At 51.6% G+C, this 21,255-nt stretch overlaps 10 protein-coding genes across 10 annotated transcripts, besides 1 other annotated feature; 5 read left to right on the top strand and 5 right to left on the bottom strand.

Moving 5' to 3' along the window:
• Positions 1 to 296: 296 nt before the first annotated feature.
• Positions 297 to 1,502, bottom strand: UA08_07451 (hypothetical protein; the record flags this gene model as incomplete). Its single annotated transcript, XM_020262346.1, has 1 exon — positions 297 to 1,502. One exon carries the CDS (start codon positions 1,500 to 1,502, stop codon positions 297 to 299), a length of 1,206 nt encoding a protein of 401 aa, XP_020117479.1.
• Positions 1,503 to 1,883: 381 nt separating this feature from the next.
• Positions 1,884 to 1,989: a repeat region (Identified by RepeatMasker using a combination of RepBase library and repeat library created with RepeatScout).
• A 108-nt stretch (positions 1,990 to 2,097) lies between these two features.
• UA08_07450 (hypothetical protein) lies at positions 2,098 to 5,125 on the top strand (the record flags this gene model as incomplete). Its single annotated transcript, XM_020262345.1, has 3 exons — positions 2,098 to 2,872; positions 2,943 to 4,155; positions 4,225 to 5,125. The coding sequence occupies 3 exons, from the start codon at positions 2,098 to 2,100 to the stop codon at positions 5,123 to 5,125; spliced, it is 2,889 nt and encodes a 962-aa protein (XP_020117452.1).
• A 280-nt stretch (positions 5,126 to 5,405) lies between these two features.
• On the bottom strand, positions 5,406 to 7,178 carry UA08_07449 (hypothetical protein; the record flags this gene model as incomplete). The annotated part of the gene is made up of 2 exons (XM_020262344.1): positions 5,406 to 6,695; positions 6,750 to 7,178. 2 exons carry the CDS (start codon positions 7,176 to 7,178, stop codon positions 5,406 to 5,408), a joined length of 1,719 nt encoding a protein of 572 aa, XP_020117478.1.
• A 147-nt stretch (positions 7,179 to 7,325) lies between these two features.
• Positions 7,326 to 8,744, top strand: UA08_07448 (hypothetical protein; the record flags this gene model as incomplete). Its single annotated transcript, XM_020262343.1, has 5 exons — positions 7,326 to 7,419; positions 7,485 to 7,568; positions 7,626 to 7,637; positions 7,688 to 7,784; positions 7,853 to 8,744. The coding sequence occupies 5 exons, from the start codon at positions 7,326 to 7,328 to the stop codon at positions 8,742 to 8,744; spliced, it is 1,179 nt and encodes a 392-aa protein (XP_020117278.1).
• Positions 8,745 to 8,818: 74 nt separating this feature from the next.
• On the bottom strand, positions 8,819 to 11,312 carry UA08_07447 (hypothetical protein; the record flags this gene model as incomplete). Its single annotated transcript, XM_020262342.1, has 3 exons — positions 8,819 to 10,372; positions 10,434 to 10,825; positions 11,276 to 11,312. The coding sequence occupies 3 exons, from the start codon at positions 11,310 to 11,312 to the stop codon at positions 8,819 to 8,821; spliced, it is 1,983 nt and encodes a 660-aa protein (XP_020117277.1).
• A 533-nt stretch (positions 11,313 to 11,845) lies between these two features.
• UA08_07446 (hypothetical protein) lies at positions 11,846 to 13,183 on the top strand (the record flags this gene model as incomplete). Its single annotated transcript, XM_020262341.1, has 4 exons — positions 11,846 to 11,975; positions 12,195 to 12,204; positions 12,403 to 12,436; positions 12,629 to 13,183. The coding sequence occupies 4 exons, from the start codon at positions 11,846 to 11,848 to the stop codon at positions 13,181 to 13,183; spliced, it is 729 nt and encodes a 242-aa protein (XP_020117284.1).
• Positions 13,184 to 13,510: 327 nt separating this feature from the next.
• Positions 13,511 to 13,972, top strand: UA08_07445 (hypothetical protein; the record flags this gene model as incomplete). The annotated part of the gene is made up of 3 exons (XM_020262340.1): positions 13,511 to 13,698; positions 13,756 to 13,783; positions 13,853 to 13,972. 3 exons carry the CDS (start codon positions 13,511 to 13,513, stop codon positions 13,970 to 13,972), a joined length of 336 nt encoding a protein of 111 aa, XP_020117283.1.
• Positions 13,973 to 14,444: 472 nt separating this feature from the next.
• Positions 14,445 to 15,178, top strand: UA08_07444 (hypothetical protein; the record flags this gene model as incomplete). Its single annotated transcript, XM_020262339.1, has 2 exons — positions 14,445 to 14,490; positions 14,556 to 15,178. 2 exons carry the CDS (start codon positions 14,445 to 14,447, stop codon positions 15,176 to 15,178), a joined length of 669 nt encoding a protein of 222 aa, XP_020117286.1.
• A 303-nt stretch (positions 15,179 to 15,481) lies between these two features.
• UA08_07443 (Bis(5'-nucleosyl)-tetraphosphatase) lies at positions 15,482 to 16,109 on the bottom strand (the record flags this gene model as incomplete). Its single annotated transcript, XM_020262338.1, has 2 exons — positions 15,482 to 15,967; positions 16,053 to 16,109. 2 exons carry the CDS (start codon positions 16,107 to 16,109, stop codon positions 15,482 to 15,484), a joined length of 543 nt encoding a protein of 180 aa, XP_020117285.1.
• Positions 16,110 to 16,389: 280 nt separating this feature from the next.
• On the bottom strand, positions 16,390 to 19,161 carry UA08_07442 (hypothetical protein; the record flags this gene model as incomplete). Its single annotated transcript, XM_020262336.1, has 1 exon — positions 16,390 to 19,161. One exon carries the CDS (start codon positions 19,159 to 19,161, stop codon positions 16,390 to 16,392), a length of 2,772 nt encoding a protein of 923 aa, XP_020117280.1.
• Positions 19,162 to 21,255: the final 2,094 nt, after the last annotated feature.

Below are 21,255 nucleotides of genomic sequence, written 5' to 3'. Positions count from 1 at the left end.
ATATCTAGCGGTTAACGCCGTCTATCAATCTATAGGAGCATAGTATCCGAGAGCTAGATGTAACGTGAGGATGCTCTATATCAACAGCCTCAACGTTACATGTCACCACCACCACGACGACTCCAGTCCAACAGTATTTCCTCAGGACATGATCTGATTAGTTGACTGATAACTAGCTAGTAGCTGTGTGTGTGATGACGTTAAGTCCTAGTCTTATCGCAACTATTGACTGCTGTTGGGGGCGAAAAGCCAAGTGAGGGGCATGTCTTTCAGCTGGTTTACTACATACATGAGAATTAGCAAGTCAGCTCTGTTAGATATTGAATCGGCTCCAGTACGCCCGCCTTGAACACATTCTTCGGCTTCTCGACCACCACTGGCTCAATTGGCCCCCCGCAAAGATCCCACGAGACACTGGCATATCTGAGATAGTCAGCAAACGTCCCCGGGGCAATGTCATCCTCCGCACGAGCCTCCTCATCCCAGATAGACGCCAGATTCTCCAGCCCACACGGCGGGCCATGGCTAAGCTTTATCAGGGCGCTGTTCCGCAGCACATCGTCGACAAACTGGCTTGCGTCCGCATGCAGAGGCGCGTGCACATCATCCACGGCTGTCGCAAGCATGTCGTACTGCTTCCGCCCGTCCCAGCCCGTAATCCTCTGCGCGTAGTACAAATGGTCGGTCGCTTTGAGCTTGAGGATCTTCTCGGCAAAGTACTCTGCGCCATCAAAGCCCGACGCCGGATCGTAGAGATGGTGCAGCCGTTCCAAGGCCAGGAAATGCGCCAGATAGTCGCCCAGCATGGCATTGGGGATCAGCAACGGCGGGCACTCGAGCTGCGCGATCTGCACCTCGTAGGGCGCCAAGTGGGCCAGCAGAGGGTGCTGGTGGAAGCCGTCTGCGCTGGTTTTGCCTTGCCACAGCGCGCAGTAGACGGCGTGCCAGTGCTGGACCATGGCATTGCCGCGACGACAGGCGATGAAGCCGTTGAGCATGGGGCCGGGGGCGGCCCGCAGCGGCATCAGCACGCCGGCCATCTCGTAGGCGCTGGCGGGCGACGCGATCTCGCGCCAGCAAATGTCGTCGAGATGGCGCAGCAGCAGCATGCCGGCGTCCATCCACACGCCGCCGTAGAGGAAGAGCAGCGGCAGACGCAGCAAGTCGGACAGATGCTGCGGCGGGCCGGCGAGCGTGCCGTCGTTGTAGGCGGCTGGGAAATGGGACGATGGCACAAAGCGCAGCATGTTGTTCACGGAGCCCTCGACGTTGTCCAGCACGCGCACCGTCCACTCGGGCCCCAGACGGCGCACCCAGTTGATGATGTTGCGCTGGCACCAGGGCCGCATGCCCGTCCAGCCGCTGTCCCAGAAGGCCCAGACGTTCTTCTCGGACGCGCTGACGGGCTGGTGCGTCTGCAGCAGGCGTGCGATCTGCTCGTCTGTGCGAGTGTCTGGCGCGAGCTGGCGGAAGCCGGGGGGCAGTGTGAACTTGACAGTCATCATGGGCAGGTAGATTTGCTGGTGGCAGGGGAGGTTGTAGAGAGGCACATAGAGAGGCCTTCAAGCTTCAACAAAGAATGCCAGCAAGGGGACCGATTGGGGAGCCGATACCCCGCCCAACACAACTTGTCACTTGGTCGCAATCTGACCTATCCTGCCTGAAATGTAGCAGCGTGACTCTGCCATCGGCTGCTGGGAGGTAGCCCTAATTGCTTGTGATCAGCTAGTCAATGCTAGTGCCAGCGCGATTCTTCAGCTCGTCAGCCACTCAAGCAGCGTCGTATTCGCTCTTCCTGCCTATAAAGAGCCAGACAAAGCTCTTTGACGCCGGCATGTAACCTGCAAGCCTGTCTAGACCTGGCGTGTCGCATTGTAGCATGATACCGTACTCTGCTCTACGGGACTGTACTATGCTATATTATATTATACTGAGCTATACTGTACTATATTATACTGTACTATAGTATCATGTCAGATTTAAATATTAGCTGCAGGAACCGTTGATTTCAGACGTCACACAACCGCGTATTATTTGATCATATTTTCTTTTCCCCCCTTCCATTCTGTCAGAAACAACAATTCTGGAACCATCGTCATGGCGCCCTACGTGACTGAAGAGGCTACTTCCTCCTTGCCAGTCTCCAAATCTGGCCCTATCGAAAGCCCAGCCCAGCCCAGCTCAGTCAGCACACTAAATGCCCCCATGGAGTCGCTGAACAACTTCTCAGAGCTCCTCCATCGAGCTGCCACCACCACGAGTGGGCTCACATTCTACCAGCCCGGCAAGAAAGCCTCGCACGTCTCCTATGCCAGCCTGCTAGACGACGCAAAGCACAATGCCCATCTGCTGAGCAGCATCGACGGCCTCTCGCCCTCGACAATCCTCCTCCTTCACTTTGACAGCCAGTACGACACGATCCGGTGGTTCTGGGCGGCGACGCTGGCAGGTCTTCTGCCGGCCATTTCGACGCCATTGGTGAACGATGCCGCACAGCGGAAGAAGCATCTCGCTCATCTCCAGAGTCTGCTGCTGCTGCCCGTCGTGCTGACGGCAGAGCATCTGGTGCCAGAGTTTGACGGCGTGGAAGGTCTGCGTGTGCACGCCGTCGAGTCACTAGATGCGAGCAACGAACAACTATCGAGCTTTGCTGCTGCAACGGGACCGGAGAAGAGTAAAGACGACATCGCCGTGCTTATGCTGACCTCAGGAAGCACAGGCAATGCTAAAGCGGTCTCCCTTCGACACGGCAAGGTGCTGAAAGCAGTCCAGGGCAAGAGTGCTCACCATGGCACTGTTCCTGGAGACGCCTTCCTCAACTGGGTTGGCCTAGACCATGTTGCGAGTTTGACCGAGATCCATCTGCATGCGAGTAAGCTTCCCCCCTCCAGTGTCCTTCTTGTGTATTTTATCTTCTAATGCTAAAACGTGCCCCGTCGCAGTGAGCCTGGGCAGCGACCAAATCCACGTCCCTGCGTCCGAGCTGCTGCGTGATCCCCTGCGCTTCGTCCAGCTGCTTGAACAGCACAAGATCGCCTACACCTTCGGGCCCAACTTCTTCCTGACGCAGGTGCGAGACAGTCTCGTCGCCAATCCCACGCTCACAGCAGACCTATCACCGCTCAAAGCGCTCATTTCCGGCGGTGAGTCCAACGTCGTCGCGACCTGCGACGCACTGACGCGCGAGCTTCGCCGCTTCGGCGTCAAGAACGAAGTCATCCGCCCCGGGTTCGGCATGACCGAGACCTGCGCCGGATCCATTTACTCTCGCACATGCCCATCGTTAGATATTGCGGCTGGTCTCGAGTTTGCAAACCTGGGCACCTGCATCCCCGGCATCCAGATGAGAGTGATGAGCCTGGCAGCCAAGGATGAACAGGCACCCGACGGCGAAGTGGGCGAGTTCCAGGTCTCCGGCCCCATCGTGTTTGACCATTATTTCAACAACCCCGAAGCAACAGCCGACTCCTTCTCGGCTGACGGGTGGTTCATCACGGGCGATCTGGCCTGGATTGATACATCCGGGAACCTGAACCTGGCCGGTCGGACCAAGGACACCATCATCGTGAATGGGGTCAAATGGAGCTCGACAGAGATCGAAACGGCCATCGAGGAAGAAGGTATCCCGGGGCTTGTGCCATCGTTCACCGTGGCCTTCCCACACCGCGCCACTGGTTCGCCGACTGAAGATATTGCTGTCGTGTACTCGCCGGCATACGCCGCGGAGAACGACCAAGCCCGCTTTGAGACAGCCACGGCCATCGCGAAGACGGTAGCACTGATCACAGGCTGGAAGCCGGCACACCTAATCCCATTGCCGCAGGGCCTGCTTGACAAGTCGTCTCTAGGCAAGATATCACGCACCAAAGTCCGCACCGCGTTGGAGCAGGGTGAATATGCCGCCTTCGAGCAGCAAGACCTCGCAGCCCGCAAGCGCTACCAGGAGTCGACATGGAGGAAGCCCGAGACGGCGACAGAGAAGACCATTCAAGCACAGCTGGTCAAGCTGCTGGACATTCCGCCGGAGGAGGTTAGCCTGGACTCGTCCATTTTCGACCTGGGCATCGGCTCGTTCAACCTGATTCTGCTCAAGGCCATGATCCAGGACGCGATGGACACGAAGACCGACATTCCCATGTCTGTATTGTTGACAGAGTAAGCCTGTTCCTCCGTTTCCTTGCCCTGATAAGTATAGGTATACCTGACAGAAGAGAAAAAAAACAGTCCCACCGTCAGCGCCATTGCCTCCTCCATCGACAAACTCCTCTCCAGCCCCCCCGTGTACAACCCCATCGTGCCCCTGCAACCACACGGTACCAAAACACCGCTCTTCTGCATCCATCCAGGCAGCGGCGACATCCTCGTCTTCATTGCGTTGGCCGCGCACTTCCCAACACGCCCCGTGTACGCCATCCGCACTCGCGGCTACAACCCTGACGAGCGCCTGTTCGCCTCCATCCGCGAAACCGCCGAGACATACGCGCACCACATCCGGCTGACGCAGCCACAGGGCCCCTACGCCATCGCAGGCTACTCGCTGGGGTCCACGCTGGCCTTTGAAGTTGGCAAAGTGCTCGAAGCCCAGGGCCAACAGGTCCACTTCCTCGCCAGCATCGACTACCCGCCGCACATCGCACACTACGTGCAGCACCTCAACTGGACCGACGTCCTGCTGCACATCGCCTTCTTCCTTGAACTCATCGACGAGGCCACCATGCTCCGCATCACGCCGCACATGCACACGCTCGACGACAACCGCGCCGCCGCACTCGACTACATCCTCGCGCTCGCCGACAAGACACGCCTGCACGCCCTCGCCATTGACGCCGCTCGTCTCGCCCTCATCAGCGACATTGCCGAAAACTTCCGCGTCAACGTCGAAACCTACCAGCCCCAGGGCAGCGTCGAAAGACTGGACGTGTTTGTCGCCGACCCGCCGAGATACGCTGCGCGCGACCGCCGCGACTGGAGGGAGAACAAGCTGGGCGCCTGGGCGGATTTTGTGCGCGACGACAAGATTGAGTTCCATGACTGTCCGGGCATTCATGCCAAGATGTTGAACCGCGAGCACATGGCGGATTTTGCGCGCATTTTCAAGGCGGTGATGAAGCGGCGGGGKGTGTAGTCTGACATGTAATAATAATAATAATTATTATTTGGATGGTTGTAGGTAGATGATGTCGTTCAGAGTATTCTCGCGATAGGGTGTGGTAGCGGAAAGAGGCATAAAGCGGGAGGTTTACGATGGAAAAGCATGTATGCATAAAGATTAGTACTACCATCCTCATATCGTACAGACCAGGAACACCCGAAAGAAGACAAAGCAAAGGAAAGAATGCTATATTACAATACAGGGAATAAATAATGCGTATATGCAAAAGTAACAAAGTCATGAGCTCATCACACTACTCGTCTTTTTCCGCCGCCGTTTCCACCACCGACACCGTGGCCGAAGAAGAATCTCCAGATGCAAACGGCGCTTCGATAATCACGGGCGACTCACCATTAGAAAGCTTCTGGTCGGATGTCGTGGGCTGTTCTGCTGCCTCGACCACTGTCGCAGTCGGGGAGGACTGCTCATCTGGATCTGGGATTGCCTCGAGCAGTACTTCGGGCGCCTTTTCTTCTTTTGCTTCTTGCGCCGGCGCTGCTTCCGGCTGTCGTTCTTCTGGTTCGTTCTCTTCATCGGGTGACTTGTCTTGCTCTGCTGATAATGCACTTTCTGCATCGACAACCGGCGTTGACCGCGCATTGTCGTTCTCCTCGACCTTCGGCAACTGATCATTCTTAGCCAGGAGGGCATTGTTGTCCTCATTAGCTTCGGCGATAGTTGTCACGCTCGACCCCGTCGACGGACTATGCTTGTGTCGTCGCGTCGTAGCGCCTGTGCTAATGTTCGATGGAGCCGGCAGGCTGCTGCTGGGTTCTTCCAAGCTCAGTGAAGGCATCCCGCCGCCCGGTTCCTTCCGTAGCACTGAGATTCTGCGGTTATTTTCAGGAGATATTGCTGCAGTCGGCGTGGGATTAATTGGCGAGTCGTCGGAGTCGTCGGAGTCGTCATTATCTTCCGCAGCAGAAGCGGATTGCTCTGCTTCATCAGGAACCGTGTAGTTGTCCGGCGGTATCAACTCGTAAGCATCACACACCGTCTTGAAAAACACGTATAGCCCATCGGTGTTTTCAACTTGACGAAACACATCGCGGTGCTGGAACCATGCATGCGCAAAGATACGGTACAGTCGACGAAATATATTGGTTAAATGCCGCATGCTTGCTTGCGGCCCGCCCGCAGACTCCGATCCCAGCGTAAGACGACTGGGGAAGTATTTCGGAGACGTCAGGATGTTGGTCGCCCAGTCAAGAGTGTGGCAGCAATAATCAATGGCGCAGCAGGATTTGGGCGGGTCATGCACAGCGCAAAGATATTGCCATTCGGATGCGCGCATTTCCGGACACGACTGCTGCGAGCAGGGAGGGTCTTCGGCAAAAAACGCAATGATCAAGTTGTTCACTTTCATCGTCAGAAACCGGCATAGCTCGTACAGCCACAGCGAACGCTCGACGCCTTCGGGAGGCTGGGCAAGAGCAACGGCGACATCGTGCGTGATGGGATGGATCGTAGACGACCCAGCGGGCATCGTATAGTTGTGGTAGAGAGCTTTGAGATGCTCTTGAAGCTGGAACGGCGAGTCAAGCTAGTTATACATCATCAGCATTGCAGTCATAATCCCACCATTCATTTATCATACCTGCGACAACGGAATCAGCGGAAGTCCCGACGCCATGTCCGCAGCCTTGGTGCCAGGGCGAATCCTCCTGGTCGATCCGTCGTCCGTCTCGGCCAGCGGCGCAAACAGTTGCTCGTTGCCGGCTGCGTCTCCCACGGTAGGCGACTGCGGACCGATCTGAACCTCGGTGAACGGCGGAGGGCTAGGCAGACGCGGCGAGCTCGAAGGAGACACGGCACCAGCAGTAGCAGCCATTTTCCGCGAGACCGACGTGGTTGCGAAGGCCTTGTGCGAAGACGAGGACGAGCAGGCGGCAGCGGGCGGGATCGTGGAGAAGAAGAGCGGACAGTTGCGGTCGGTTTGGGTCTCGCAGTCGAAGTCGAAGTCGTCCTCGAGCTCGAGCTCGTCCTGGCCGGGCGGATCGTCGAAGAGGACAAAGTCCATGTCCATGTCCGTGCCCTAAGCCCTAACTCGCGTCCGTTTCGGGCGGCCCGCGCCAACTCTTTCGTCACTCGCTGGTCAGTCTGCGTCTTGTCGACAAACCGCACGGCACGACGCTTGTCTTACGGCCAGCGTTGCACAGAATAAACTGGGAAGATGGACGACGATGCTCCAGAGCTGGTCGAGGTGACGGCAGTGCCAGCCACGACCGAGGAAGTCGTCAGCCGCGTGCCCATAACTCTGGTTACAGGTAGGCAGGCACCGCTCTCTTTTGCCTACTGACTACTGACTACTGACTGACTGACGACTCGCCAGGCTACTTGGGCGCGGGCAAGACGACCCTGCTGAACTATATCCTGACCGAGAAGCACGGCAAGAAAATCGCCGTCATCATGAATGGTTCGTTCGTTCGCTCGCTTGCCTTGTCGAGTCATTTTATGTGCTGAGGCTGTCTAGAATTCGGCGACTGTAAGTCACCTCTATCAGAGAATGCCGTGCCACGACTCACCCGTCAACAGCAACCGATATCGAGAAGTCCCTGACCGTCAACCAGAATGGCCAGGAGGTCACCGAGTGGCTCGATGTCGGCAACGGATGCATCTGCTGCTCTGTCAAGTACATTCTTTCCATTATCCTCCTATCCTTCGGTTCCCAGACGTGTAAGCTAATATAACTGCTTGCAGGGACTCGGGCGTGCAAGCCATCGAGTCTCTCATGGATCGTCGCGGCACGTTCGACTACATCCTGCTCGAGACCACCGGCCTCGCAGATCCGGGAAACATCGCGCCCCTATTCTGGGTCGACGACGGCCTAGGCAGCTCCATCTACCTTGACGGCATCGTCACTCTCGTAGACGCAAAGAACATTGTGCGCCTCCTAGACGAGCCCGCACCAGACGAAACAGCCCATGCAGGAGGCCATGAAGACCATGCCGGGCCGGCTCTAACCATGGCCCATCTCCAAATCTCCCACGCAGATGTCATCGTGCTAAACAAAGCCGATTTAGTAACCTCCGCCGAACTGGAGGCCACCCGCCAAAGGATCGCATCCATCAACGGCGCGGCCAAAATCCACATTACAGATCACAGCCGCACGCCACAGATTGAAGGCGTGGTTTTGGATCTGCATGCCTACGATCAACTGTCCAAGTTGGATTTTCAGGAGAAAGGGCACGCGCATATCGACCCTCGAATATCTACAATTGCATTCACACATCCCAAGATCACCCCCGCTCAATTAGCGGGCGTGGACGAATGGCTAAGGTCTATCTTGTGGAAGAGCATTATCAAGTATCCCGGTGATGGGGATGATGCGGAAGAAGCCCAAAAGCACACGCCCAGATTTGAAATTCACCGTCTCAAGGGTCTTTTGGCCCTGACTGATGGCACATTCAAGGTCATCCAGGCAGTACGAGAGATGTACGAGATTAGAGACTCGGAAAATAGAGAAAACAAGGAAGAAGACCAGGCAGATGCTCCTGACCACTGCAAGATTGTCATAATTGGACATGATCTTGGGAAATCAGCCGAGTCTTGGAAGGAAAGCTTTGCTCACAGCCTAGTCTCTAGAATTTAGAAGTATTAAATAAGAATCAAAATAAGAACTTTTTTTTTAGACATTACACATAGCCATATCTCATAACTTCATTATCATCTCTTCTTCATCGCCAACGGCGAGCCGGCAATAGCCAGATCGAGCACGCTCTGACTATCGTCAACATATCCATCCGCATCGTCGTCATCATCAACATCAAACCCTACATGAACAGCCGGGGACATCAAAGGACTATGCGCAACCCGCGGCCGACTCTTAAAGATACTAGCATACTCCGCTTCCTCAGTGAAAAGCTCGTCCCGTGGCGTAGACGCTCCTGAGCGAGACGGCTCCGGCACTTCCTTGGGCGGGGTCTCGAATTGATTGATAGGGAACACTTGCGATTGTCTCGTTTCGCGTCGTGCAGCCAGAGATTGTCGCGAACGAGTGCTTGATGGCGGCGGTAGTAGAGACATAGACTGTCTTGTTCGTTCGACTAGAGACGACGGACGGGGCTCGAATCGAGGGTGGGAGAGCGTTGTCACTGGTTTACCGTCTATAACTGAGGAGAGATCATCTGGGTCGTTAGGGGAGTGCCCACTGGCGTGGTGCTTATTCTCGTAGTCGGTGACTTGAACACTGGGCGACGGGGACGAAGAGGGGGCGAAACTCTCGGTGTCTGGTATGGGCGATAATCGATTTGATGGCGGTGGCTCTACGTTGGGACTGTGCGAAAAATGTTCCGTCTGTATGCCCTTAACTTCAGACAAGGTACTTCTCAAGGAATCGATAATTGCTTGATGCTCAACAAACAAATCACGAGGCTCCGCAGTCTCTCGTAGTGATTTTGAGATGCCTGCTACCGTCAGTGTTTGGTGGTCTCTGAAAGTAAGACCTCGATCCTTGTACTGCGAGTTGGTCATCGTGGCCGTCCTGCTTCCTCGCTTGGCCTGTGATAATGATTTCTTCACGTCTCTCAAGCGTTGTAACCGAGCTCGCTGCTTTGAAGAAACCCGTTCCATATCCTCAAGCAAATCCATATGTGACGGACGACGTAATTGCTCAATATGTCCTTTTCTCGCATGATTCCATGCTTTCTCAAATGGCAACTCCAAGAAAGCATCCTTCTCGACAGACGAGCCGCCATTAAACAAGAAATCGGCCACATTTTGACCCCCGAGCCAGTTAGCCTTGACATCGCGCACTAGTCTCTCAGACTCCGGAAAATCGTCTGTGACCTGCAACTTATTGCTTGAACGCGCCGCCAATTCTTTCGCTTTCTCATCAAGCAGCTTCACAAACTGTTCATGACCTTCTCGTATCCTACCATTATCCCTCCTAGCAGCGCTCAACGCAGCGTGATGGGCTATTATCAACGGAACCAGTTTTCCCTCCACTTCATTCTCAGATATACTTCTAGCCAGAGCTAGGCGAACCCCGAGCTCCGAGGGATTATTTTCGCATACGACCTTTTGCAGAACCGCGGTTGAAAACACGGCTAGAACTTCCTCGAATTTCGCCCCTTTGCAGTCGTCCAGCATCGTCTTGCGTAGTATTGTGTCTCGTCCCAAATCGCCATTTTTCTTGAGATCGGATAATGCCCGGAATAGAGCGGCGCGTAGGTTGACCGATTGTAGAGGCTCTAAGGGCGGGAAAAAGGGTCGAAGTTTCTGAAAGTGAGGCTAGTGAGTGTCTAATTAATAAAAAAAAAGATTGATAGCGGGGACGAACATTCTTCGCCTCGGACGGATCCCATAGCAGAAATAAATGGTACAATGCCCATTCCACACTCTTTACTCGTTGAGTCTGCACTTTTTGCCCACCGGAAAAGAGTTTGCGAGAAAGGCCGGGCCAGTTTGGTCGCTGGTCAAGTTGTAGTAGCTGGATGTTGCGCAGGAAGACGGTGACGGGGGACGGAGCCGGCCATGATGGGGTTGAGGGAGGTGATGTACGGGGCGTCTGCATAGGATTGATAACGCGGTGGTTCGGGGTGACTGTAGAAACCGAATTGAATATGCCACAGGGCCTGGCGTTGGTTGCAGAGTTGAGCTGACGGTGAAATTGGCGTCGGTTGTTATCGTTATCTTGGTGCCTGAGGCTTCGCGATGACGATGTCAACAATCCTAAATAGGAATAGCCTGGTTTAGCCCTAATTGCTCGACTCTGTAGACCCATAAACAGAGATCTGATTCAGAACACCATTGGCTTCTCAACTTCTTTTTGCTGTCTTCGCGCTGCTCACGAGAAGAAGCCTATCGGCAACATAGTCAAGCTCATCTCATCCCTCGTGGAAGGGCAAATTTACGCACCGATATTATCCCAATGCGTTTTGTTTGGTGGACTGGGAATTTGTGGAAAGCTCAGTCTCTCGCAGAGCCGCTGCACATATATTTAGGTCAACACGTGCAATTGAGAACTTGCCTAGGTAGGGTGCGACCTCTCAAATTGTTTTAGTCATCTGCAGCCTGTTTGATTCTCCAGGGGGTATCCGAGTCGGAGAATGTGCCGTCGGCTTTCAGGAAGCAGAATTAGCAAGTAGATCGACCTTTCCATGGATCTCAGTTCCAACCTACCAAAACCCTGGTTATTGTCCGTGGCGGCGGTGTTCATCTCGACTACAGTGGTACCAGACCTAACATCTGTCCAGTTGTCATTGCACTTGGAATCAAACTTGGTGTTCTCGATCAGCCCGGTCACTGGCTTGAGGGCTCCAGATATAAGCACTGGCGAGAGCCATTCATTTCAACCGACCCATATCAATCTACAAGTGAACTGTTTCCAGATCGAATTGTTCAGTCCGTTGTCTCCTATGGCAACAATGTCGATGGCACCATTACCTTTAGCGACGACTTGCAAGTCCCCATGCCCGGGCTGCTCAGAAGCTAGACATATTGACTGCAGGCTCTGAGGCGTACGAGATTGCCACTACTAAGTACAAAACAGGCATATTCGAAGGTCATCAAGTGCATCGCGTCTCGAGCACACAAGGGATATTTGAACTTGCTATCGCTCGAGGAAACGAAAATTACCCAGCCATTATCAAGCCATGCAACGGCTAGGCTTTGAATGAATCTTCAAAATTGACAACTTCTCGAGCCTGCTCGACGACCCTCCATCACTGCAAGCGCTACAGCACTCAAAATATGTCGAGGAATTTGTCATGGAGAAGTACTGCCCGTCCACCTGGCATGAAAGGAAGTCAGATTATCGGGTTTACCTACGGCATAGACTACTGGGGTCTCTCAATGCTAGGTTCCCTTGGTGACAAGGAGCGTGTGTACCAAACCTATTCAAGAATGGACCGCAGTACACATCCTAGACGAGAGTTAACAGTTAGTTTCTTGGCGTATTTCAATGTTTTTTCACGCCGTGGAAGGGAGGAATCCTTACATTTTGCGAGACTGGTTAGGAGTGTGGTCAAGTTTTCTTCCAGACAGTTTTGTACAATCTGTGTTAGATTCTGTGATTAACATATTACTTAATCAAACTCAGACTCTGCAGTGTACGGGGTCATCCCTGCAAAAAATAAATGAAACTACGGCTTGATTGGATGAAAATAAGTCAAGGCGGTAGCTCCCGGCGCTAGAGAAGCTTAGTCAGTGGGCCTGCCCGATCAGAAATCTTAAAGTATCATGGCTTGCGGAGTGTTATTACACCACCGAACGTCAATATTCAGAGCTTTTACTCTATTTACAAATAGGTTAGGTAAAGAAAAAGCAAATTCAACTCTCATGGTACGCTCTCATATCTCTGAAATACTGGTAGACGGTTGTGGACTTTCTCTTGGCTGCTAAATGGCGTGCTTTCGGCGTGTTGTGCGAAAAGCCAAGTCGTTGCACGCGCCTTGCCAATAAGATACATTACTGCTTGCTGTTACAACACTGTTCACTTTACCAATATTGCTAAAGACTTACAATACGCCACAGTGCAGCACCATGATCCTTAGCGGAGCATCAATCATCAAACGCGAAATAGTGCGCAACCTACTATCAGCACACCAAATCCAGCCATGCGGCGTCGACATCTCTTTTCGTCGGGTTCTTAACTGGACCTCTCCAGCAACAGTTGATTTCGACAACTCGCGTCGACAAGCAGCAAACACATTCGAGATCCCCTTCCATCTCGAGAAAGGGGCCGTTGCGCTAGCTCAAGGGTCGTACTTGGTTGAGTTCAATGAAACAGTGCGCATCCCTCCTGATTACATTGCCCAGATATTTGTGAGGTCGTCTCTATGGCGGTCTGGTGTGTTGCTTACAGCTGGGGTTATTGATGCTGGGTATAAGGGCGCTTTGGGAGCTCTTCTTGATGTGAGAAATCCACATGGTATTGCTCTCTATAAGAATGCCAAGCTTGGACAGGTCACAGTTCATACACTAGATAAGAAGGTTGAAGGATACAGTGACATATATCAGTTTTCGCCGAGCACTTTGGGGCGAGATGGACAGGTCAAGGACCGAGTTGGAGGTTTGGGAAGAGCATAAATAAAACATGTGTATATACTCTATTAAAGGCGTTAAAAAGGAGGCACCCCGACTACCCTAGCCCATTTAATACCATTCAATCATATCATACCTAGCTACATTTTCGTAGCTTACCGAATTTAGGGTTTATATTCGTCCGCATTCGTCCGCTTAGAAATACCGAACGGCTGATTCTGTCTTATCGCCGAAATCTTGCCTCTATAAGTGGTTGTATATACCTAGCTTTATTGAAGTATTTTTGTTCACTTCATTTCTACGATACGGTTTAGACTCGATTCTCTATTTTACAAGATCATCCATTTATACTGTCGAATCACCTTAAGGAAAATGTCCGGCGCAGCCCAACATGGATTCAACATCCAAGCCACCCTTTTCTTTGCTCCGGAGAACATAGAAAAAGTCCTAGAGGCACTCACACCGGTCTACGAGAGGACTATAGCGGAGCCTGAATGTCTTTCTTTTCAGGTATACCAGCTACATGACGACCCTGGACAAATACTCTTAGTAGAAGATTGGTCCGTCAGTCCTACCTATTTGAGTCAAACACGCTAAAAATTATCTTTAATTTGCAGGGAAACCCCTTTGGATCGCTACATGGTTGTACGTTGACATGTTTGCACTTGCATTCTGTTCCGTGGCCCCCGACTAACGAGCTGCAAAACGTACTAGGAGAGACTCAAAGTGGATTATATGCAGGAATTCTTTGCGATTATCGAGCCGTTGTTTGTGAAGACCCAGGAGGTTAAGGTGTTTAGCCGCCTTCCTCAATTCAATAAAATCAAGCAGTAAGATCGTTACATCTGTTTGTAGGGATTGATTATACTTTATCTAAACTTCTTTGCTGCACTGTACTTGGTTTTGTATCTGACGAATGGTCAGTAAGTCACTGATCTAAATAAAAATGACAAAACCGCCGTACTGCAAATCACGTTAGCATTGTGAGCAGATTGAAGGCTTTTACCAGCTAAAGGAATTAGTCGCAAAGCAGCGACATATCAATGCACTCTTCCGTCAAAGAAATGAAGATGTAGTTGAGTATCTTGTTTGGAACCATGCTAAATGATGTCACCAAAGAGCCCTCTGTTTGCAGTGTTTGCACCCAGTTATCAGCCCCATATTTTATGCCCCTCTTGAGCCTTCTGTTTTCTCCCTCAGCATCACCAATTATTTGCTTTCTGCCACAGATATCTGTTCGTTTTGCATATTCCTCGCCTTCTGTTATTGCAAATACGCATTCTTCCCCCTGCATCGCCCACTCAAAATGGGCTCTACTGAAACACAGCAGGGAGACTGGACTCCATGGACAGGTAACACTCCCGCGAAGCCAGCGCAAAAGCAAGACTGCAAAAACTAATTTGAACTGAATGAAAAGTCCTTTCCACCATCCCTCACCCCATTGAGGAGAACAGCGCCTCTCCAATCCCTTTCTTCCACCTGCTGGAACGTCTAAAAACAACGAAGCGCGAAGGCTGGCGCCGGTTTGGCCTCAACCACGCCGAATCGATTTCCGATCACATGTACCGCATGGCCATCATCACCATGCTAGCGCCCCCCTCTCTATCCTCCAAGCTCAATATCCCGCACTGCACGAAAATGGCCCTAGTCCACGACATGGCCGAATCGCTCGTCGGCGACATCACGCCGGTCGACCAGTCGGTCACAAAGCCCGAAAAGGCGCGGCGCGAGGGCGCGACGATGGACTACATTGAACAAACGCTGTTGCGCAATGTGCCTGGGGGTGCGCTTTCTGGAGGCGAGATCCGGCGCATATTCCAAGAATACGAGGACAACGAAACCCTAGAAGCACAGTTTGTGCACGATGTGGACAAGATTGAATTGTTGTTGCAGATGGTTGAGTACGAGCGCGAGCATGGCAAGGATCTTTCCGAGTTTTCGCATGTCGCCAATCGAATCACGCTGCCGGAGGTCAAAGGGTGGGCGGATGCGATTATGAAGGAGCGGAAACACGTGTGGCAGAAGCCGACTTCTACCTGATTCTGCGAAGGTTGGGCTGCATGAGCATGGTCGTTGTCATTGATTTTGGAAACTGGTGGGAAATTATTTTGTTATCATTAGGTTTCGGGATTTTTTCTGTCTTATTGTAAATAGATCGTTATTATTCTTAATATGTGACGCTTGTTAAGGCACGGCGCTTGGATGGCTTTTGCTTTTCACTGCACAATGCTGCATGAGTTAGATTCATACATACCCTGAGTTACACTTGCGCTGGCGATGAAATCAAGCATACCTAGATAAGACACGCGCAATAATACAATTGACACATTGTCCAAACAAAAATCAATCATCCACCTCCTTCTCCATCTCCCTAGCCAACATCTCCGCCTCGCGAGCCATATCCTCCTCACTCCTCGGCGTCCTACTCTCATTATCAACAGCCGGAAAATCCGTCCTCCTTTTCTTATTCACTTCTCTCTGTATCCGCCCAATATCACCTTCCTCGCCATCCAGCAATCCATAAATCGCATCCGTACCGCCCATATGATCGAGATCCGCCTTCCTGCGCGGGATAATATGTGTATGAACATGCGGCACACTCTGTCCCGCATCCACGCCATCCTGAATGGCGATGTTCAGACTCGATGCATCGTAGACGCGCTCAATCATGCGCCCGACTTTGCGTACGGTTAGGAATAGATCTGTGGTTTCGTCCGGGGTAAGGTCGGACACTCTCGAGACGACGCGGCGCGGTGAGATCAGTACGTGGCCGGGTAGGATTGGTTTGAGGTTGACGAGGGCGAAGGATAAGGGCGTTGAGTAGAAGACCTTTGAATCATTTCATGTCGATTGTCGGGTCAGGATATTTGATTATCTTGCGGTTAAGGTTGTAGGGCGAGGTAGTCTTTCACACCTGTGACGTTACTATGAAGGGCCCGAAGTAGATCGGTCCTTTGGCAAGAGTTGCCATGGTTGCGTGTTTATAATATATGGAGATTGTATGGTATTTGCGTGGTTGATTCTTATATTCAATGTATAAGAGATGAGAAAGTATGACGGTCAGATGTGAAGTTGGAGCTCCAGAGGTGGAAGTGGAGAGCGGAAAAGCTTGATGATGATCTGATAAGATAAGCTATTTAAACCTAAGTATACGAGGTAGATGTTACAATTTAGTTAGAGTCCGGCGTAATACATTCATTAATAGACCACATTTTATTGATATGATACATGACCCTTACGCGTCTAACAGCTCACCCTCCGCGTCTGCGTCTGCGATTGGACGTTCGAGGCGGCGGCTTATAGTCCTCTTCTGAATCAGACATACCCACGTCCATGGGCTCAGCCTCATCTCTCTCGTCCTTATCGCTGTCCATTGACGCGTGAGCGGCCTGTCGACCGGGTTCATCCCCGTGTTCGACGACAAAGTCGTTCCCATCGTCGTCTTCTCCAGGCAACAGAAAGCCTCCACCGTAGTCTTCTACATCGTTCTGCTCATGATAGTGATCATCTGCTTCATCACCGTGTTCGTTCTCATGGTCATGATGATGCTCGTGCTTATAGTTTTCCTGTTTCCCCTGGCGTGTGTCCGCCGTGTCTGTAGATTGAGCAACATGCCGTCGCCGCTGAAACGGATTCTGGATTTCAGCATCCCCATCCTCGCCATACTCGGTCTGAACGCGCTCCATAATACGCAATCCCATAACAAACTTTCTCCACGTTTGCAAAATGCGTTTCTCTTGCGCCAGCCGCTCCTTTTCGCGGCGGACTTCTTGATCAGCTCTCCACGCGTCCTTCACCAGGTCTGCATTCTCCTCGGCGACAACAACGCCCTCGATAACAGGAACGGCCATTTTACTGCCAAACTCAAACCCTGTTACTGCCTCGGCGTAGTCAATGCCGAGCTTCTTGCAGATGCGCACTGTTCCGCCCCAGGGGATATGAGTTGCCCCTCGAGGGACCATACTAGGAACGAAACAGTCGATGTTTCCGTAATCGTTCTTCGGAATCACACCGTTTTGAATGGGAGGTGGGATGATGAATTCCGTCTGATACATAGCATATAATCCCTGCAGGGGCTTCTTCCCCGTCTCGCGCTGGGCCTCTTCTACCTCTCGTTTCCGCATCAGGGTGACTGCTCGAATGGGTACCCGTTTCAAGGGTGTTTCCCCGATCTTTGGTCGCCGGCCTTCCTTATGCCAGCTCTCAGCAGATAAACATCTCACGACATCTGCGCGGCGATAGACATTCTCTTCTTTGGCTTTGTTCCCCTTTCCTGTGGTGAATTTTCGTACAACTTTCGCGCCCGGTTTTAGTGCTTCTTCTCTGCGAAGAAAACGCTCGAGGACAAATTCCGTAGAGGCCTTCAGACTCTGTAAAGTATCGCCTTCCTTTTTTGTAACTTTTTTGTCCGGTTGATTGGCAACCAGATCCTTCGCATCTTCGATGTCGTCTACAAGCGTGCGTTGGTTTTGGAAGCGGCAGTATCCTCTCATTGTTGTCTGAAACCAATCATAGTCAACTGCATATGCCTGGCCTCGATTAGCAGTCCTAAAAACCAACTTTTCCATCGGCAGGCGGTATCCCTTGGTCTTGCCTGGCCACGTCCGGCGTCTAAGATATCGTGTTGTAACATCCTTAGCCGTGCCGTCAGGAGAATGCGCAACGACGTAAGCAATTACTTGTTTCGCCTTATCAGCTAGCGCGCCCCTGGGTTCGAATGCTGCAACCATTTCAGGGGTGGCAGCCACTGGATTGCTCAACACCATGGGATCCACGGCGATCACTTCGTGGGTTATTGGGGATACTACTTCTGTCCAGTAAACGGGGAAGGGCAAATCGCGATCAAATTGACTAGATTTTGAGTAACCCGTTCGCGTGTTGCTTTTTTCGCCGTCTGTCTCAATCTCTTCATCACTATCACTGCTCTGAGGAACACTCTTACGGCCATTCACATCCTCCTGCTGCCCAGTCTCAGAGGTGTCAACTTCAGATTTTGTCCACCCGAAGCCGAGAGGCTGCAGATTAGAGACCAGACGCGCCTCGATACCCAAAGCCCGTAAAAGTGCTGTGAAAAGCTGTGCACCGACATCTCGCGAGCCTTGCCGTTTATCAGCTAGAGTGCGAAATTCATGTCGATCAGAGATTCGCTCTCCGTGTGTATGCAGGTCATACTCTTCTTTTTTGAAGGAAGATACAATTTCCTCCAGCTTTATTGCAGTTCGGTAGCCATTTTTGCGCAGTCCCGGTGCTGTGACCTTGAAATTCTTCTTCCAGTAGGCTGCTAGGATACGCAATAATTGTAGAATGGGGTCGCCGTTACTCATGTCCGGCTGCCCCGGTTCTAAGCGCGTCGCATCCTCCCCCCAATCGCGAGCATTTTCATTTTGTTTTTTCTTCGATCCTTTCTTTTTAGCAGCCTTTGCCTTCGATCGGTCGTCAGTTGCCTTCTGAGGTGGGGGAACTAACGCCGATGCGACTCGCCATCTCTGTATCTCCTTCTGAATGCCTGCGGGCAGTTGCGCTTTGAGTAAGTCGTGGACCTTGGCGTCATTGATCCAAGAATTGCGGATAGCATTGTGGAAAAGTAAGCATTGCACATGCAACCTGTGTGTATTCAATCGGATGATACGCTCGATCTTGGAGGGGCCCTTTTTCGTGTCAAGCAGACTGGTCACAGGGACATTCGCCGTAGGATCCAGGGTGAGTTCTAGGTCTTGGATCGCGACATCTTCAGCTGGCTGGCCACCAGGGGTGGTAGTGGCTGTGTCCATGGCATCCTCCCAGTCCACGCTGTCGTCGTCATGCTCGTCTTTATCCTCATTGCCGCCATTCTCGCCTAGATTTACTGGATTCCTTTGGACATCGACCCATTCCTCTTCACTGGAAGCATCGCTAAGAGACGAATCGGAGCTGTCGATGGGTTCCACGGCCTGCTTATCGACTGCGCGGCGTTTGGCAGGTGGCGAGGTTTGCGGTTGCTCTTGAGGAGACAGCGAGCGTTTCGTTGGGATAAAAGGGGGCATTGATCGCGAAGCCTTGCGGATAACGTAAAGCTGTCGAAGTCTGCTCTGGATTCAGAGCTTGCAGAGGTTGAGTTGTTGGAGTTTGAAAGTTTCCAGGAAGGAGCGAATAACCTGAGGCCGCCGATAAGATAAGCCACTCGCCGATGCGCTTCATTGAACGTTCAGCGAAATTTCTCGTTAATTTTGTCTTCGGTCCTGATCTGTGACAGTCATTTCTCTTTGCAATAACTCATTTGAAGTTGAGGATGGAACTAGTGTTGAGTAAGAATTTCGGCTTAGATCAGTATATATAATGAAGGACTGCGGGAGTTGCCTTTGTCCGTCGCAATAATTCTCGCAACACTCGGTTTGATCCATCTGTCTATGCTGGGATATTATACAAATGTGGACTAATAGATACTTTAACTTATGATTCACTGAACAAAGTGGCAGGTATAAATTGCAGCAATAAACTTGTTACACAGATCTCCTGAAACTCAACAGGATAACGAAGGCTTGTGCAGTTGCGGACAACGTTGACAGGGCAGCCATTACCATACGCGTAAGCATTTTGATTCTCGTATTCTCTTCCTTATCGACTCAGTTCGGTTGTGAATCGCGAGCCTCCATTCTCGCAGGATCTTGAAAATGAAGAGAAATACCACCAATAAGAGTGAAGAACAAGTTGTAATTGCGATGATGACACTGACCCAATAGCAGCCCTCAAACACCGCGAAATGCCTCTCATTATCATCGCCAGCCCGAATGACCTACATACAATTGAGCAGCATCGACATAGGCGTACGCAGACAGATCCGGGCCCTAAATCCGCGCAAAGTAGGCCCGAAACCGGTGTCTCAGGCGCATGAGTCTAATCTCACCATAATGATAGCGGCCGGGAATCTCATCGTCAGCGATGTCGCTTAAAGAGCCGAGAAATGGCAAAACTTGGCTAGGGCACGTTGTTAGGAATCAGGTTGTGATCTGGGTTCTGTGAAATGCCCTAATCCGATTCATGTTGGATGAGATAGTAATATGTGCGAAGGTTACCGAGGGCAGCTGTTCGGAGGGTTGGCGATATAGATGTTTTGCAGCAGTTATTCAAACACTGGTCCCAGCTAGGAATCATGTTAAATAGGGAGGGAGGGGCTTGATGAAAATGCGGTTCGTCAATCCAGTTTAAGTGAAGTTTAGGGTCTTCGGTGACAAAACCTTTTACTATCTGTCGATGAAGCGGGGAAATATTGCAATTGTCTTGTTCTGACGTCCACCATAATCCGGGTGAAATCATCTCTAGATCATCCGACTAAAGCTTCTGACAGATGAAGCTGTACAGGCTTGCAGCATCGTCGGTTTTGATACGGGGACACCCCTGTAGGAAATCACGAGCAGTAGTCTCAAGACCACTATTTAGCTGATCGACTCTTCCAAAAGGGTCCCCATGGCTTGCTTTATCTCGATTATCGTTTTGCATAAGGAACAATGAAGGAAATATCAACCTTGACTTAGACTGTCGTGTAGGTAGGTGCATTCAAGAATATATGTCAGCATGTTTATGCACAGCTTTGTCGTAGCCTCGAACCAATCAGCCGGGTGCACAAAATCAGCCTTGCATTTCTCGTCCGGTTTTAGATAAAATGTGCTAGTAGATTCGATTCTGGTCCGTTGTTATTTTTTAATTGGCGCAGAGCCGCATTTATGTCGTACTACTGCATCTTCGAACAGCATTATGGTGCCTTATCATTTGGTAGCCAAGTCTCTTAACACTCCGTTCGTTTCCAGCCAAACCAAATAGCGCGCTCCAAAAATGCTTTTGCAGAGGGGGGTTTAGACCTTTTTCACACGTACGTACCATGTCGACTTTTGGTGAACTTGTGAAAAGCATGATTCTAGACGGTCTATATCTCGGTGGGGTCTGTGGAAACGGCTTTATCCGCGACGGGAGCGGGCCGGGCGATCTCGACAAATAGGTGTAGACCGATAATTATTAAGTCGTCTGCATTTCATAGTAGACTGCCGGAAAGACAGTCACTATAAGACCGCTTAGTAGGTTTGACCCCCATATATCCGCTAGATATTAGTTGCCAAAGCTGTTGTTACACAAGGCCCCCGAAG

This window comes from Talaromyces atroroseus (assembly GCF_001907595.1).
Source record: "Talaromyces atroroseus strain IBT 11181 chromosome Unknown scaffold_11, whole genome shotgun sequence".
NCBI lineage: Eukaryota > Fungi > Ascomycota > Eurotiomycetes > Eurotiales > Trichocomaceae > Talaromyces > Talaromyces atroroseus.
Note: the sequence above shows the minus strand (reverse complement) of the source record. Positions and strands in the feature narration are given on the sequence as shown.